This window comes from Sipha flava, unplaced genomic scaffold, assembly GCF_003268045.1.
Source record: "Sipha flava isolate LNK unplaced genomic scaffold, YSA_version1 256_pilon_pilon, whole genome shotgun sequence".
NCBI lineage: Eukaryota > Metazoa > Arthropoda > Insecta > Hemiptera > Aphididae > Sipha > Sipha flava.
The window spans coordinates 345,108-360,625 of record NW_020272909.1 but is presented as its reverse complement, the minus strand read 5'-3'; the positions used below and the strand labels follow the sequence as shown (position 1 = coordinate 360,625).

Sequence of the window (15,518 nt, the reverse complement as noted above, 5' to 3'; positions counted from 1 at the left end):
TTTTGTGATCTTTTGAATACAATTCACTAATTATTATTATAATTATATTTTAATTTCGTATAGATTAAGGGTGGACTAATCTTTATATGGCCTGCACATTGAGTAACTGTTTTTGACGTAGCATCCGAATTGGGCCCCGAGTAATAGGGGCTAATTGCAGGTAGTGTACTAGTTGGGTTCTGGATTTTTATAGGTACTACACTAGTTGGGTCCTGAATTATTTTAGGTTTACACTAGTTCTTGAATATTTTTTGGTAAGTACTACATTATACTAACATTTCCCTTCCCATTTAACAGGCATAGGACTGTCTATGATCTATTTAGACCACAGGACCACATTTTTTTTTAAAATTCTATAATTTATATAATAATATAATAATATAAAGTATTATTAAGTAATAAAAGTATTAAAAATAAAATATTAATAATATTAAGTAATACAAATATTATACAATATTTGTTCGCCATACAAGCTCTTTACTCGGCAGTTGGCCCCTGTGACTAGAGTGTCTGGAGATTGAATAAGGCTAAATCTGGTATTTACATAATAATAATAATAACATAAGTATATTTCAATAAATATCAAAAAAACAAGAAACAAACCACGTGGTAATAATATAATAAATTAAAATATATTCCATCAATATATATATATATATATATAAAGGAAATAATATAAAAAAACCCGACAATGTCGATATAAAAACGGTGAATCACCAACGGCGAATTCGCGGGTGCACAACTTGGCCGGAACGACGGCGACTCGCAAACGGCGATGGCGTACCGCAAACGGCGGAATCACGTGTGCGCACAACTTGCTATCACGGATGGCAGCGTCTACTCGCAAACAACGTGGCCGAAACGACGGCGACCGGAACGACGGTTTGGACGGCAACTTCCGTTGTAAGAATAGATCTTACATCCGCCTCAACATACATGGAACAACGGTACGTCAACTACGTGGACCAATAACGCACGACAACTCCGTAAAGAAAAACAACCAACGCACACCAAAAATGACAACGTTCTTAACGGAGATGAGAAAAAGAACAGAACAACGGCGGCGGTTTTTCGTCGATGCACAGCGTCACAACGAAATTTTTAAATATTGCCAACCGCCCATAACGGTCGTTCGGCTGATCGAACATAATTGTATATACGGCGCTACCAACTGTAACCCGGTCATTACATTTTGATCGTACTTGCGTGAACAATATTAATACAATTTTAATATTTTTAATATTTTTACCAACATAATTCTAATAATTTATATTTAATAGAATAGAAACTATAAAAAATATTTTTAACCATACTCTTGGTCTAAATATATTATAGACAGTCCTAAGTCTGTTAAAATGGGAAGGAAAATGTTAGTAAATGTAGTACTTATCAAAAAATATTCAGGAACTAGTGTAATACCTAAAATAATTCAGGACCCAACTAGTGTAGTATCTATAAAAATTCAGGACCCAACTAGGGTAGTAAATAAAATAATTTGGAACCCAACTAGTCTAGTAACTAAAATAATTCCGGACACAACTAGTGTAGTAATCTTAAATTTGGGACCAAATTCGGATGCAGCCGTTTTTGACGCTCTTTAATGAGAAGAGCAACTTTTAGGTCATCAATTAGATTTTCAGGCTCTTAGAGAAAAATAATTATTACGGTCGAAAATAAATTGGACGATCAAAGAAAAATCGTTGTACGTTTTTATTTTTTGCTTTTTATGTCCATCTTTGTTATACTTACGTGTTTGATCTATAGGACCAGAAACAGCTGAAATACAAATATGGAAAACTTCCTATCAAATGTTGGCACCTTAGGTTAGGTGAAATAAGTAACCTAACCCTAGGTCAGTCCATCTAGTTGATATGGGTCGGACCAGCCCACTTGCATCCTTTACACCATTTTTATAGCCTATTCGCGTCTGAAATATTTTTAATAAAAACCGTTAATTGTTGCCAAACTCTATTATTTCATGATTGGGCATTCGTGTATTATTCACCAATTAAACTATTTTTAATTTTTACGTAACATCCTTATCGATACTATCAAATGTCGGTTAAATTTACTTTAAAAGCAGTTCATGACAATGCTCACTTCTCTCTGTGAACCTCATAGTGAAACTATATAATACTTATTTTTTATGTTGCAGTATAACATAAATAAGCCAAAATAGATTTTAAAATAACAAATACTACTAAAAACTATGAGTGCTTAATTTTTTGTAACTTAATAACAGTGTTATTTTAGTGTTATTTATTGTTATTTTTTTAGTGTTATTTCACTAAAGTAGATCATAATATTGAGACAAGTGAGACAATCATTTTTTTTTATTTATTTATTTAACGCCAAACGGCAATTTATAGATATATAGTAATAATTAGTAGATAAACAAGAAATGATAATAATGAAATAATATACATGGAAAACATATTTATAATTATGACTTAAGTTCAAATTTATATTAAACAGTGTTAGTTAAAAAAGTACATGCTAAGGTGAGATAAAACTAAACCAAAACATTCAGTAGAGATAAGTAATAACATGTCAGCTACAGATCATGAGCTATTAAGTAGGCGGAGCATTCTATCTAATGGATTATTATGGGAGTAATTAGTACGGTGAGGGGAGACAAGGTATAGAGAGTGATTTATAGTGAAATGCACAGGAACGCGGAAAGAGATAGAGGACAGAAGGTTCGGGGCATCTATTGAGCCATTAAGGAGAGAGGTGATGAATGAGAGGTCAGCATCTACACGGTGAGAGGCAAGAGTAAGGATATTTGAGGAAGTTCTAACTAATAGGTAATCATGGGGTGGGTGATCAATATTGAGTATAAAAGCGGAAAGGAAGCGGTTTTGGACACGCTCTAAACGTAGCTGGTCCTTGGCTAGATATAGGTACCATAAAACCGAGCCATATTCTAGGACAGAGTGGATAAGGGAAAAATAGAGGGAGCGAAGAAAAGTAGCGGACGGGAAAAGGCTAGTGTTGCGCTTTAAGAACCCCAGAATTGTTAACGCTGTATCAACAGTAATATCGATATGGTGTTCAAAAGAGAGAGAAGGAGTTAGAAAGAACCCGAGGTCTTTGACAGTGGATACACGTTCGAGAGTGGAGCCATTAAGTGAGTAAGAATGGATTATGCAAGTTCGTTTTCTATGAAATGAAATAACATGACATTTGTTGAGGTTGAACGTTAGGCCAATATGCTGGGCTCAGAGAGAGAAAGTATTGAGATCTGATTGAAGTTGAAGACAATCAGACGGAGATGTAATTTTAGAAAAAAATTTAATATCATTGGCAAATAAAAGAACTCTAGAGGATGAGATGTACCTTTTAATTGAGTTAACGAAAAGGATGAACAGAAGAGGACTGAGATGTCCTCCTTGGGAGACCCCAGAGGGAGTTATAAATAAGTCAGAGTCAACGCCGTGGACTCTTATGAATTGTTTTCTTTGACTTAAATAAGATTGGAGCCATGAGAGTAAAGGATTACCGATACTAAGTGAATCCAATTCAGAGATAAGGCGCCTATGAATGACGGTGTCGATTGCTTTATTAAAGTTTGTGAACACAGCATTAACTTGACAATCAGATTCAAAGCTTTTTAATATATATGATGTGAAAAACAGGCTGCAAGTGACAGTAGATTTACTATTACGGAAACCATGCTGCTCATCCATTAGAATATGGTTAAGACTTTTTTTGATAGAGGAGTAGACGATGGACTCAAACAGTTTAGAAATGAGAGGTAGGATAGAAATAGAAAGAGAGATGTCCAAGCAGGGAATTTTGGAAATTTAAATGTTTTAGTAGGAACAAACAAATCGATAGCATGAAGCAGGGCTTCATTAAAAACAGAGGCTGCATCTTCGATTGTGTACTGTGAGAATGTTAACTTCCAATTAAAGGAGTTAATAAATTGCATTATGGAAGTGTAGTTTGCAGCCTTAAAATCTTTATATGTATGGGTATTAACTACTGATTTGTCAGATTGTGTAGGTAAGACCACGTGAAGAGGTGGGTGGTAAGGATCAGGAATAACCAAATATTCCGTTGCTAAATTGATTGTAATTCTATTGCAGTTGGAAAAGACAATATCTAAGATACTGCCATGATTATTGTGAAAGAAATTATGCTGGAAAAAATTGAGGTAAGAAAAGGAATCAATAATAGTTGTGGAAATTATACTGGGATCATTAGTCCCGATTAATCCTAATTCATCAGAAGACCCGTTGATTTTTGGGAGATTGTAGTCACCACATATGACTAGGGAGTTTGGTTTATAAGAGGATATGATGTGTTCAACAGAAGTAGTATGGGATTCAACTACATAAAGGGGGAGCGAGGGGGTAAGTATACACCTCCTACCAATAAGTGGTAAGAATTTAGGGACAATAATACAAATACTTGTTCAACATTAGATACGGTTAGTGAAATGGGTTGAAAGGAACGGGTATTCTTGATAGTAATTAGAACTCCTCCACCTTGGATAGAAGTGCTGTTATTATGGTTTCTATCAAGTCTTATTACTTGAAAGCCAGTGAAACCAAGTTCATTGTCACTTATGTCAAGAGTCAGCCAGGTTTCTGTGAGGATAATAATATCATAAAAGTGAAACATAGGGAAAGAACATCTGAGGCCAACTAATTTTGTTTTAAGACCACGAACATTTTGATAAAATATTTTAAAGTTTCAATTTAGGGTATTATCACAAAAGTTATTATTACAAATATTATCTACATATATATCTTCAAGAGAAGTGGCAAGAAATTGTGGAAGCAGCGAAGGCCCTCAACGGGCTATAAAAGCTAAAAAAAAAAAATATCTTCAAGCTTTTACAGTCCATTTAGGACCATCGCTGCCTCAACCACATCTTTCCAGCTATCTCTGTCTTCGCTATCTTCAATCCTTATTAATTCTTCTGAGATTTCCGTGAGATCCGTTTTCACTCTGTCCTCCCATCTTTGTCTTGGTTGACCCCTAGGTCTTTTACCGCATAGTCTTCCAGTGAAAAGATTTTTTGCAATACCTTCCGATCTCCAAATATGGCCCGCCCATTCTAACCTTTTACTTTTTAGATACGAACTTATAATAGGTTTATTGAACATTTGGTACAATTATTGGTTAGTTCTTCTATATTCACCATTCTCAATTACAAGGCCATAGATTCGACGTAGTACTTTTCTTTCAAATATGTTTAACTTTTCTTCATCTCCCTTAGTTACCGACCAGGTTTCACAGCCATACGTCAAGACAGGTCGTAAAAAACTGGAATATAAATATTCTTTTGACTTCCTGGACAAAAGTTTCGATTTAAACAATTTCGCAAGTGCATAATAGCCCTTGTTCCCTGATGCAATTCTCAATTTGATCTCGTTGTGCATATTGTTACGGTTGTTTATATTAGTTCCTAGATACTTGAAATTTGTTACTCGTTGAAAGATATATCCATCCACAAGCATATTATCCAAAGCTCTCTCTACTCTTGATACTACTAGGTATTTGGTCTTTTCTTGATTGACTTTTAATCCAATCGGTTCCGCTGTTTTGATTAGGTTTGCAGCCCTTATTTCCACATCAATTCGAGAGTTACCAATTATTACAATGTCGTCTGCGTATGCTAAGATAGTGTTCTGTTCTAGAATTTCCATATTTTATCTTGCAGGGAGAGATCTAATTACTTTTTCTAAAGCCAAATTGAAAAGTACTGGGGAAAGTGCGTCTCCCTGTCTTAAACCAGCCCTAACTTCAAAGCTTTCTGACAGTATATTTGCAAATTTTACTCTACATTTTGTTTCGGTATTGCACTCTTTTATCAGCTGGATTAGTTTGGTTGGTATATCAAATTCCTCCAGTGCTGTCCATAGTTTTCTCCTTATAATACTATCGTACGCCTGTTTGAAGTCCACGAAGCAAAGATGCACTCCTCTACCATACTTCATAGTACTTTTCTAACACTTGTTTGATACTAAAAATGGGGTATGTTGTAGATTTCCCTCTCATAAAACCGCTTTGGTAGTTTCCAATTATGTCCTTAGCATAGACTTCCAGCCTTCGCAGGATTGCTATCGACAGAACTTTATAGCAGGTGTCTAAAAATGAGATTCCTCTATAGTTTGATGTTTCCATCGGGTCTCCTTTTTTATATATCGGGCAAATGATCGCTGTTTTCCAGCTGTTCGGGACTTTTCCACTAACCCATATTTCTTTGATCAATAGCCAAATCATTGATATTAATTTTGGGTTAGCTGTTTTAATTAATTCCGCATTGATATTGTCCTCCCCCGGTGCCTTATTGTTTTTTAGAAATTTAATTATCTGTGTAATTTCTTCATATTCTGGTTCTGGTAATTCTGGATGTACCGAGTAGTTAGTGGTATGTTCTTGATATTCCTCTGGGTGGACATCCTCGTCAGTTGTACTCAGTAATTCTTTGAAATAATTCCAGAATTCTTCAACTATATTTGTTTCCTCTGTAATCAGGCAGCCATGAGCATCTTTAACTATGCAGGTTTTAGTTTTAAAACCCTCTTTGAAAGATCTGCATATACCGAAAAATAGCAGTGGATTCCTTCTGTATTCTTCTATGTTTCTTATTTTTTGTTTTTCATAATCTCTCTTTACGTTTCTTATTTTCTTACTTGCTATTTTTCTGAGTTCCTGATATCTTTCCACATTCTCAGGCGTTGGATCCTGAATAATTTCTTGTCTAGCTTTACTTCGCTTTTCTGTAACGTCTCTACATTCATCATTAAATCATGGCTTCTCTCTAGTTTGTTTTTTTTTTTTTTTTTAAACAAAGAAGCCGCCTTATTAACAGCTTCCTTGATGATATTCTACCCTTTTTCACTACCAGGTTCCGTATCCAGTTTGTTTAACTCAAGGATATTGTTAAGATTATTATGGTAGGCAGTTATTTCTTCTTGGTTTTTTATTTTATCCATATCTAATCGGGCATTTTTCTTTATTCCTTTCTGGTTCATATTCCATTGTCTTGACAGTTTCACTTTTAAAGAATTAATAACCAGGTAGTGGTCAGTGTTGCCATCCGCTCCTCTATAGCTTCTTACAGAATTTAAACTAGATTTAAATCTTTTATCAATCACTACATGATCTATCTGACTTTTATATTGGCTATCTGGAGCTATCCAAGTATGTTTATATATATCTCTTCGTCGGAACTGCGTACTGCTTATTACCATACCTTTATCTGTGCAAAGACTAATTAATCTCATACCATTATTGTTGCTTTCTTGGTGTAAATTTTCTTTGCCCACAATTGGTTCGAAAATATTCTCCTGCCCTACTTGAGCATTAAAATATTCTACAATTATTTTTATTCTTTCTCTAGGGATATTGTCAAGTACTCTCTCAAGGTCATCATAAAATTGATTCTTTAGTTCACAATCTGCTGTTTCCGTAGGGGCATAACAATTGACGAACACTGTATCAAATGTTTTCCCAGTCGATACCATGTAGCATATTCGGTCGTTGATCGGTTCAAATTTCTTTACCTAATTTCGACACGGATGCCTTAATTATAAAACCAACCCCATTCTTGTGTTTTCCATTGCTCTTTCCACTAAAGAACACTGTCATATTTTCTGATTTAAGATTGCCCGATCCTGGCCATCTAATCTCCTGCAATCCCACTATATCAACATTGCAACGACTAATTTCCTTTATTATGCATTGTAAAGAACCTGGTTTATATAGAGTCCTGATATTCTATGTTTCAAATCTTAGAATACCAACATTTCCAGTCCAATTTCCAAATCTGTTATCCAAATTATCAATCGATTTCCAAGGTTTAGTGGTTTTTGGTTTCTTAACAGTATTTTTTTTACAAGAACGGGTCGTCGGCCCGTCGCTTAACCCCCAACCTGGAGGGCCAAACTACCCCAACCAAATAAGGTCAGGGGAGGGCTACTGCAGAGCACTGAACAAAAGTGCCCTGAGTGATGGGGACGCCACTTTCCCGACGCCATAAATTACAAATATTAGAAAAATTAATAGGTTTACAAAATGAGGCTTTAAAGCTAGTTAAGACTTGTAAGAAAGAATCTAAAGTTAGTTCAGCAGTGTAGCAGCGTGAGCAGTTTGAAGAACGAAGTTTAATGTTAGACATACAATTGCAAAGTGGATCAGTTAAGTAGGAGTAGTAGCATGAGTCATTTTTCCTAGTTTTTTTTAGGCTAGGGAGTGCTTGCCTAGTCAGCCACAAGTCGAGTACTGTTAGTTTTTTGATTAAGGGCAGAGTTCGATGCTTGATGGCGTCAGTCCTGGGATAATCTGCGGGCCGGTATAATATAAGGGAATCCATCTGTGTATTTGATTACCAGGTCAGATTCACCGTTCTTTTTGCGATTTTCCAAATCAGCGTATACAAAACGAATTACTTCACGCTCACTCGGAGTGCGATCACGAGTAACCGAGATGAAATGGCGCATATTGTCAGTATGAGTAGATATAATATTTGTATTATAGACAGAGACAAGTTTCTGGGCTATTTCTTTAGATTGGAAGAAAACCTTGAGTGGTCGGGGACCTCGATCACTGGGTTAACCTAGCCTTATTACTTTGAAGTCAGATGGTAGTTCGGGAAAGTACGGTTTGATAGTCTCAGTTATTTTTTGAACGTCATTAGAGACTCTATCTTCTAATATAGAAGATGAAGATTCTTGAGCACCACGAATAATGACGTTTCGAGAAGAACGTTTACGTTCAGTGATCTTTTGGAAAATGCTAGGAATAGTATCAGCCAAGGAGGTACGACAACTACTGTTTGAAGATTCAAGGTCTTGGACTCGTTTGCTGAGACTAGAGATGATTTTTTGAAGTTTGTCGTTCTCAGATTTTAATTCAACAACCTGTGAGGACAGATGACCTAAGCTTTCATTGAGTTCAGAAAATTGAGCATTTTGAGATTCACACAACCGTTTACACTGGGCCAGGGTTTATTTTTGTGTTTTTTGATGTTTAGCCATAGTGTTGTTAAAAACATCAAGGGTCAGCAGATTGGAAGTAGACGAGGCTGATTTAGAAGACTTGCCAGAGGTTAGACCCAGACCCAAACCCAGACATTGCAGAAGTAATATTGCCAGCGGTGGTTGATCGGGTGGAGATTTTTGAGGATATTATAATTATAATCATAATATTAAATGGCAACATTGTATGCAAAATTAGCACATATGGACTATAAATCGACAGGTTGTACCTTATATTTTGGGCGCAACCGTCCACATCTCTCGGGGTTCAAATGGGCTGTATCTCATAATATACAGCTTGTTAACAATAATACCCATAACAGTTTATAGGATTTAATCAGAAGATGCTTTTTCTGTTAGTTTATTAAATTTTGTTTTTTAATAAATAAAGTTTGCATATGTGAACATAGCATAAATTAAAAATATATTTTCAATAATAAAAATGGTGTTTTTATAGACAAAGGACTCAAAATGTTCATAATATTGTTATATTATTGTTTTTAATAATTTTAATTTATAATTATTTTCAGTTTTTTTAATTATTTAGCATAATGTTAAATTTTGTACTATCTTAATATCTATTTATTGATAAAAATGAAACTATGATCGGTTTTTAATTAAAGACATTAGAACTTAACATAAGCAAACAAAAATTATTATAGTTTTCGATACATTTTTATATGCATAAAAAATAATTAATTCGTTATGATTTAATATTATTGACAAAACTACGTACATTCGTTATTATTATATTTTTTCGCAAATTTTTTTTTAATAATTGTATTTTTATTTATTTGTTAATTTCAAATAGATTTTATACTATAATATAACAAGCGGTAGTCGATGTTCATTTAAATCCCAACAATTCGATACATTTTTGTTAAATATAGGATTACCAGGATCTTCGTGTATCATAATTATTTTGTGGGCTCAAAAAGTAATGAGGTAAGTCTTATTAAAATCATAACATTTTATTTGAATTTGAATATTTTATTATTTAAGTTTTGATAGACTTTTATTGGCTGTGATTTGGACACTTGGCATTTTATCGTGCAATCAAACAGACGATAAAGATATTAAATACGTTGCCCGACAGATTGAGAAAAAAAGAACATGGATGTATTTTTCAGAAAAAATAACTATTTCGCCGTTGAAGTAGAAGTTTGTACTAATATCATTAAGTAGATTATATTTTTCATGTACTATGTGTCTATATCTATGTAATATATTTTATTCTCAATTAAACATTGTAAAAACAAAATTGCCATTACTTTAGTTTTAATGTGAGTTATTTAAATGATTGTAATAATTTTTTATTTTAAATAATAAATAAATTGTTTTTAGAAAAACGAATTTTAATTTAAGTTTATACGAGTACATGTATAAAAACATTGTTACAAAAAAAAAATAAAAATAATAATAATAAAACGTGAGACGTTAATAAATATTAAATATGATAAAACAACTATTATTTGATGATTTTTGTCTTTTATATTTTATAATATATTACTTATTATTTACTATCTTAGAAAATTAATACTTTTCTTAATTATGTAGAACATTCATAATAATAAATTAAAATTATATTGTTTTCGATTTATTTAGAGTCGTGTTAAAATGATATATTACAAAAATGACGTGTCCTTTTTGAAATAAAACGAAATAGTTTAAACAAATGCTTACGTAGGTCAATACTAAATAGAAGCGTTATAATTTAGCGGACATTTATTGTACTCTGAAAATGTTTGATCTATTAAATATGTATTTGATTTGTAAACACACCACGTAAATCTGCATGAGTTGTAGTAATAATAGTATTAACGACGACGGACACTTATGATAATTTTAACCGAATGGACGATGACGGTCGATCGTCACAAACTTATTGAGGATCCTTCAGCAAATATATATATCAACAAATACGACAAGGATTCAAAACGTGACGTGCAGACAGAACAGTTATAACAATAGTGGTCGAGATTTTATACAAACCTCGATTATCTATATGCATTTATGTATGAATATATTTTATATTGCGATTGAGTGAATCCATTGAGTAGTATATATCGACGACTAAATTGGACAGTGAACGGATTTATGAGTAAATGTATTTAAAATTGTATGAGCTGATCATATACATCGTGCATATATTTATGGTTTTGTAAATAATGATATTTTATGAATAAGTCGCGAACAATTGATCGCTGATGAATTATTTGGGGCTAAAATTAGTCATCTGGTTAATTGTTTGCCAAATAAAAGCTTTTTTTAAGCAATTTAATTCATAAATCATATTCATTCATATTTTTAAAATTTTAGATTTTTCCATCAATGTTGAATATTTAGTGGACATTTAATATTTACGAGTATATTTATTATAAACTGAACAATTTTTCGATAATTTGATGACTATAACTATTAAATTAAAGTAAGGTAACTTTTTAAAAAGAATTTCTCATTATTTTCAACTTCACTATTAATATAAATATAACTATCTTTTTTTATTAATTTATTATTATTAATAAATATTAATATATTGATAATATATTTTGATATTGTTTTTGTGTGGTTAGGTTAACTGATTAACTTAGCAATAAATTTTATACACGAATATTTTTTTACGATTAATTCACGGATATCTGTAAATAATTTTTTTTCCGTTGGTTATGTTGGAGAGGGGAACCAAGAATACAGTCTGCTACGAATCAATATAGACCTAAGAATTTAACGCTTCAATCATGCGAGCATGGTACTGCGATTAATATTAATACATTTGTTCTTACTATTGAAATCTGCTTAAAAAACTGATGGTCAGTTAATGTAATAAATATATATTCGGTATATAATTTTTATTTATTAATATTTAAAAAAAATTGTACGGAAATATTTGGTGATGGTACATTTGAATATTGTACTAAATATTTTCTGCAGTTATACACAATACAAGGATTCAAAAACAAATTCTATATTTCAATAATATATATTCTTTAAATTACAAAAGCAAAAATATCTACATCGAAATATGGGAATTTTTGAAAGAAATTTGTTTTGCAATGAATTCTTGCATTTCTAATGTGAAGACCTTTCATGCAGACTTTGAATTAGCTGTACACCAATCAGCAATTATTGTTTTCTCTGATGTTAATATAAAGGTATGCAGATTTAATTTAGATTAAGCATGGCACAGAAAACTAATTATACTAACATTGCGTTCAAATAATTTAACTACATAAGTTATTTTAATTTTAATTATAAATCCAATGCGAAAAATTGTTAAGAGAAGTCTGCATTAATGAAAATAAACTTAGGAAATGGTTGAAACAATTTTTTTGGCTTACTATTTCTTCCATGTGATAAAGTTGAATCTGTTTTTGTCAATTTAATATAATTTATAAGTACATGTCCAAACGATTGTGGATTATTGTTCTCTGACTATGTTTTCAACAGTTATGTTGTTTAATGCTGTTCATTTTCACTTCCTATTTGGGTTGAAGAACCCTCAGTAAATCCAAGGTGTTTCTTTTGAAATTACTGTTATAAATATTATGGGTAATACACTAATATAAAATTATATATAATTTAATTCATAAGATATAAAAAATAAAAATAACTTAAATAACCTATGAAATTACGAATTAGTTATTTTATTTATTTAACTAGCGACGCGCCCTGGCTCCGCATGGGTATTATCTGGGTCTACAATAAAATAAATTTGCAGAAATAATTTTGCCCAATTTTTCAAAATACTCAACTAAGCGACAAAACATTGTCACTAGGCGACATTTGTTTCGTCTAGTTAACACGTTAAAAAATGCACTGAATAAACATACAAACATTTGTGACAACTGACAACTTTTGGTGCGATGTAAAATTGTAACACATAGTTTTAAGAAAAAATTAATATAAAAAATTTCAAAGCATCGGTAAACATCGAATGAAACATCGATGTTTTCTTCGATATATCAAAGACTAAACATCGGTGTATCGAACATAAACCTTGGTGTTTTAAAAACATCTATGTTCTTTGACCACTTCAAGTACTTACGTTTAGTTTAATTTGAGTTGGTCTTGTTTCCAAGTTCCTTAAGTCTAGCAGAAATGAGTAATTTAATGCAATTTCAGAATGAATATTGTTGAATATTGTTAAGATCATCAGGTATTGATGAATTATTAATTTTAATTTTACTATTTATTGGACTTGGATCATCCACTGCAAAGTCTTCGTTGTTCCTAGTTGGTGGTTATATTTTCTTGTCAGGCTTTTTCTTTTTATTAAATATACTGAACATTAAAAAAAAAAAAAATAAGAAAAACAAGAAAAAAAGAAACAAAGATATCAAAATTAACTACTAATAGTGTTTTTCCTAGGTAGTGTACACTTTATAAAAACAAATTGTTTTTAGTTGCCTAATACGAAAATGATTAATATTGTCTAACGCAGTTTTACTCTTTTAGTGTGCGATCAGCCTAAGACAATCGAGTATCGACAATCGACAAAAGACAATCGACGAAACAATTCCTAGCAACCCGTGATAAATTGATAATATTTTACAACAATGTAAATACAAAAGTTTTTTGAATTTGTTAAAAACGTATATGACGGTTTAATGTATTTACCTGTTTTCTGTCCATTATTTCTATAGCTTTTAGTGTGTGGTTTTGTATGGATATTATTAATATTTTTCTAATGTATAATTTAAAGATAGATAATATATTTGTATTTCTGAATAATTCTTCTGATGGGTATTTTAATGGTTAGGAGTACGCTATTTTTATAATAATTGTTTAGGTTATATGTAATGTATTTATGTCTGTTTTATTAGAGCCCCCCAATATGTTATACCGTATAGTAGTATTAAATTACATAATGCCATTTATATTTTTCTTCAAGTTGATTTATTAAGAAATCAAAATTTGTAGAATAAAACAGTTAAGCTCCTTATTTTATTTTTAATACTGTATATGTTCTGACTATTTTAAATTAAAATATATTGTTATTCTTAATATTAGAATGATAGAACCATTATAAATGGTTTACAACTGACATTTTTTGTACCAGTTCCACAATTATATATTATAAAGCTGTATTCAATAGGAAGCTCTGAACGAGTTGTAATTATTGGTATGCAGACCCATTTATTTATATTAAGTGATAATTGATTTTTTTTTTCATCCAGCCATACATATATCGTAAATCTATTTCGATCGTTTAAAATTGTGTTTTAAATACAATGCAATTATTGATAGTGTGTAGGGTAATTCTATTAAAAATATCTAATACAGTATTAGTATTATTGGATTCAAATAATCCAGTCCATTCGATACAGGGTAACAATTTTACTAGCTTTAATTGTAATCAATATATAATATTGTATTTGAGTAATTATCTATGGGTTTATTATTAACGTGTACGTTTTTCAAACTACCTATAATTGTGTAATTGTCTGTTATACTGGTTTTAAATTATTGCAGGAATAAGGTTAATATTTCTACTAAATATGTGATCAATTCATGATCAAGTATCATTGCTCATTCTAGTATACGTAATAAAACAAAAGTATCATCAAGAAAAGTTACACATACACAAAGACATAAAGTAAAATAGTTTAAATAATATTTTAAATGTACAAAACGATTTTAAAAATAATATAGGTATTATATAAATACAATTTAGATAATAATAAATAATAATAACCAAAGTATTTATATTCTTTAAATTTTCTCAATGTCTAATAAGAATTCATTTTAAATAATCTTTCCTATTAAAATAAATTATCTCTATGTTACATAACCAATTTTTCTCATTATATTCCTCCCTTTATTTTTTTTTATTCGGTCGCGATTTTATTGACTTTGTATATACGTAATGATGAACTTTTAATTCGAAACCTGTTATTTATTACATATATAATAATACTTCAGGCTAAGCATTTATTTATTTATTTATTTCTATATATAAGCTGTTTATTTATATATTTGTTTATCTTAAAATTTGAACACACTAGTATTTATAATAGAACCCAGTTTTTTATTTTAAATTTTTTATATTTTTTATATGGACGTCGTAGACGAGTATAAAAATCAAATGTAACAAATTGAATATCAAAAATAATATATTTATATACAAATATACCAATTATGATTGTAATTGAAATTGTGATACACGATCAAATTACTGTATATGAAATATTAAACCAATCAAATACGTTTCTTGGAATTATTATTGTAACATGTAGTTTCGAGTACATACAAATGGCGCAACTAGAAGAAGGAACATTATTACTGTGTATTACACAGTCTTGTAAAGAATAATTTTAAAAAAATGTATTCAGAATATATATTCGAATACTTAAAAAATTATTCGAGTACTTAAAGAAGTATTTGAATACTTTTAAACTATTACTTTTTTTTTTGCCAATTTATGTTAATTTTGGAATAGTTTGGAAGTTAATGTTAGATGACAAATTTTACTATATAATATATAAAGTAAACGAATCAATTAAATACTAAATATTAAATATT

At 30.9% G+C, this 15,518-nt stretch overlaps 1 protein-coding gene across 2 annotated transcripts in view; it reads left to right on the top strand.

Annotated features, from left to right (window-relative positions):
- LOC112684716 (nurim) overlaps positions 1-10,254 on the top strand; it is a 28,626-nt gene extending 18,372 nt beyond the window's left edge. Inside the window, exons 5-6 of one of the 2 annotated variants that reach the window (XM_025556364.1) lie at positions 9,808-9,941; positions 9,999-10,254. In XM_025556364.1, the coding sequence (XP_025412149.1) occupies positions 9,808-9,941; positions 9,999-10,155 (291 nt within the window). In that variant the 3' untranslated portion in view covers positions 10,156-10,254. The remainder of the gene's footprint in view (positions 1-9,807; positions 9,942-9,998) is intronic. The other variant, XM_025556365.1, reaches the window with a different exon arrangement.
- The last annotated feature ends 5,264 nt before the right edge of the window (positions 10,255-15,518 follow it).